This window comes from Apaloderma vittatum, unplaced genomic scaffold (assembly GCF_000703405.1).
Source record: "Apaloderma vittatum isolate BGI_N311 unplaced genomic scaffold, ASM70340v1 scaffold6524, whole genome shotgun sequence".
In the NCBI taxonomy this organism is placed as follows: domain Eukaryota; kingdom Metazoa; phylum Chordata; class Aves; order Trogoniformes; family Trogonidae; genus Apaloderma; species Apaloderma vittatum.
The window spans coordinates 1-2213 of record NW_009710848.1 but is presented as its reverse complement, the minus strand read 5'-3'; the positions used below and the strand labels follow the sequence as shown (position 1 = coordinate 2213).

General features: G+C 46.2%; 1 protein-coding gene across 1 annotated transcript; it reads right to left on the bottom strand.

Moving 5' to 3' along the window:
• Positions 1–529: 529 nt before the first annotated feature.
• Positions 530–2071, bottom strand: LOC104269984. The gene is given in 1 exon segment (XM_009867406.1): positions 530–2071. A coding segment is annotated over 1 exon segment (1542 nt).
• Positions 2072–2213: the final 142 nt, after the last annotated feature.

Genomic DNA, 2213 nt, shown 5'->3' with positions numbered 1-2213 from the left:
AAGTCCTGAATCACTGGAGCAATACCTTCCCTTGCACCCAGGGGCAGTGGGTACGGTTTAACATTAGTAAGTTTGGACGGAGGAAGGATTGGTGCTGTTTGCAACAAACGTATCTGCATTATAGGACTACCAAATGCCCATTGCTTACCATGATTATCCACCCAAGTTCGCCCTTGCAGAACATCAATTCCTAATAGACTTAACGGAAAGTCGCCTATTGCCATGACGACTGTGATAAGACTGTCTTCGCCAGGCAGTAATATTTTAACTGAGGCGGTAGTAGCAAACTGGGCAGCACCAAATGCACTCATAATTCGAATTGGCTGTTTCGAACTCACAATACCACAAGCATTTGCATCTTCTCTTCTAAGAGCTGAGATCTGGGCGCCCGTGTCTACCAAAAACGTTACAGGTTTTTTACGGGGGCCCACGATGACTGTAATCATCAGGTCTCCGTTATCATTACTGGTGAGTTGTCTAAGATACATCCAGCCTCCACCTCCCCCCTCACCGCCAGGAAGAGAGGCATCTAGTTTCCCTGATTCCCTGCTGGGTTAGGGTTTGACTCGATAAAATCTGTGAGAGGAGGGGCATCCGCTTTTTCCATTGTCTTGCTAGTTCCCTTGAAGGGCTTATGGGGCTTATCTGGCCAGTACAGCACCAGTTTTTTTAGGATTCCTGTAGAAAGTCCATGCATCAAGTTTTGTGGAACACCCTTCTGCCAGCCTAAAGCCCAAAGTGCTTGCCTATTCCTGCTAGGATCGTGTACTTTTGTAGTCGCCAATGTTTGAGATTCTATTGCTTCACCCTTCACCGGGGAAGGCTGAGGAGTCGCCCACCGAATTTCCTTTTTATCTGATCGAAGACCAGAGGTGTTAACAGGCCCATATTTTCTATTGTAATTAATAAGTTCTTGGGCCACATCCCCCCAGGTCCATACTTTAGATCTTTGGGACCTAAGGTCTTGTGCCAAAGATGCAGCCTCAGATCGTTCTAAGGGTGTAGTGGTTTGTATTTGTCTTTGCAATTGAATAGCAATAGGTCTAAGAGCATCAGGAAGTCCTCGGGTTAAAGGAGTCATGCGTTCTGGATCTACCAATAACAACATTGGGGATTCTTGATTAGGATTCAGCTGCCGATCATGCATCATTTGCAGACAAGCAGCTTTCTGCACACTTTCTAACAATTGATCCATGGTTCCCACAATGGCTAATGCGTCACCCCTTTCCAAGGGGTTCAATCCTCCAGCCCAGTAGGCTACCCGCTGTGTAAGTAACCAAGGAGCCCTTCTGTCTCCAGTAGTTAAAAATACTCCTGGTCCTCAATATCCCTCAGCTTCCTGTTCAGTCAATAAAATTTGATCCCCACCCATCATTGAGACACGCCAAACATACTCAGTTTCAGATTCTTTAGGACTCCTCCCAAATTCCTTCTTCAGTTTAGCTAACTCCGTAGCTGAGTAGGGAATTTCCTTAGTTACAATAGAAGGTCGAAAATCATCATTATCCTCGTAACTATATTCTGTTTTAACAAGAGGACGCAAGCAAGGGACTCCTTCTATCTTAGCCTTAGCTTGTCGGAGTTCCTGCTGGGGGTAAATAGGGGCTACCTACCGAATGCCCTTTTCACTCATTTCAACAGCAGCTTCCGCTGCAGTGTCACACCGCGCAGATAACTCATCAAACAAAGCATGCTTCAACAGCGAATTTTGCTCCTGCTCCTCCTCCAACCTTGACTTAAGATCAGCAATCTCATGTTTAAGACCATACACACGATCTCGCAACAAGTCAACCATGTCTCGCAATGACGTGATCAAATGGCAATCGTGAAGCTGCTGGTCAGCTCGGCTTCGCACCGCTGCTGCCAAGCTAGCTCCCAATACTGCACACACTATAGCTTTACCTTTACCAGCCTTAAGCCTGGCATCTTTAAGCAACGAACACATGCGGTCTGTCACACTCTGCAAATTATACCAATTATCTCTAGCCCAGTCCTGTCCTGGTACTGACGGACGAGCATCAAGAGTTTCCAGAGGAGGGGACTCCTCACTTCTGGCAACCACTACAGACATTCTGCTGTAGAGACGAGGCACCGCGTCTCAGGGAGGAAATAAACTTAGTTTCAAAAATCGCCCCAAAAACACCCCTGAGAGGTACAGCAACTTAGTTCCAGTCCTAGGAACAATAAATAAATAAATAAGTCAATAAAGGTTA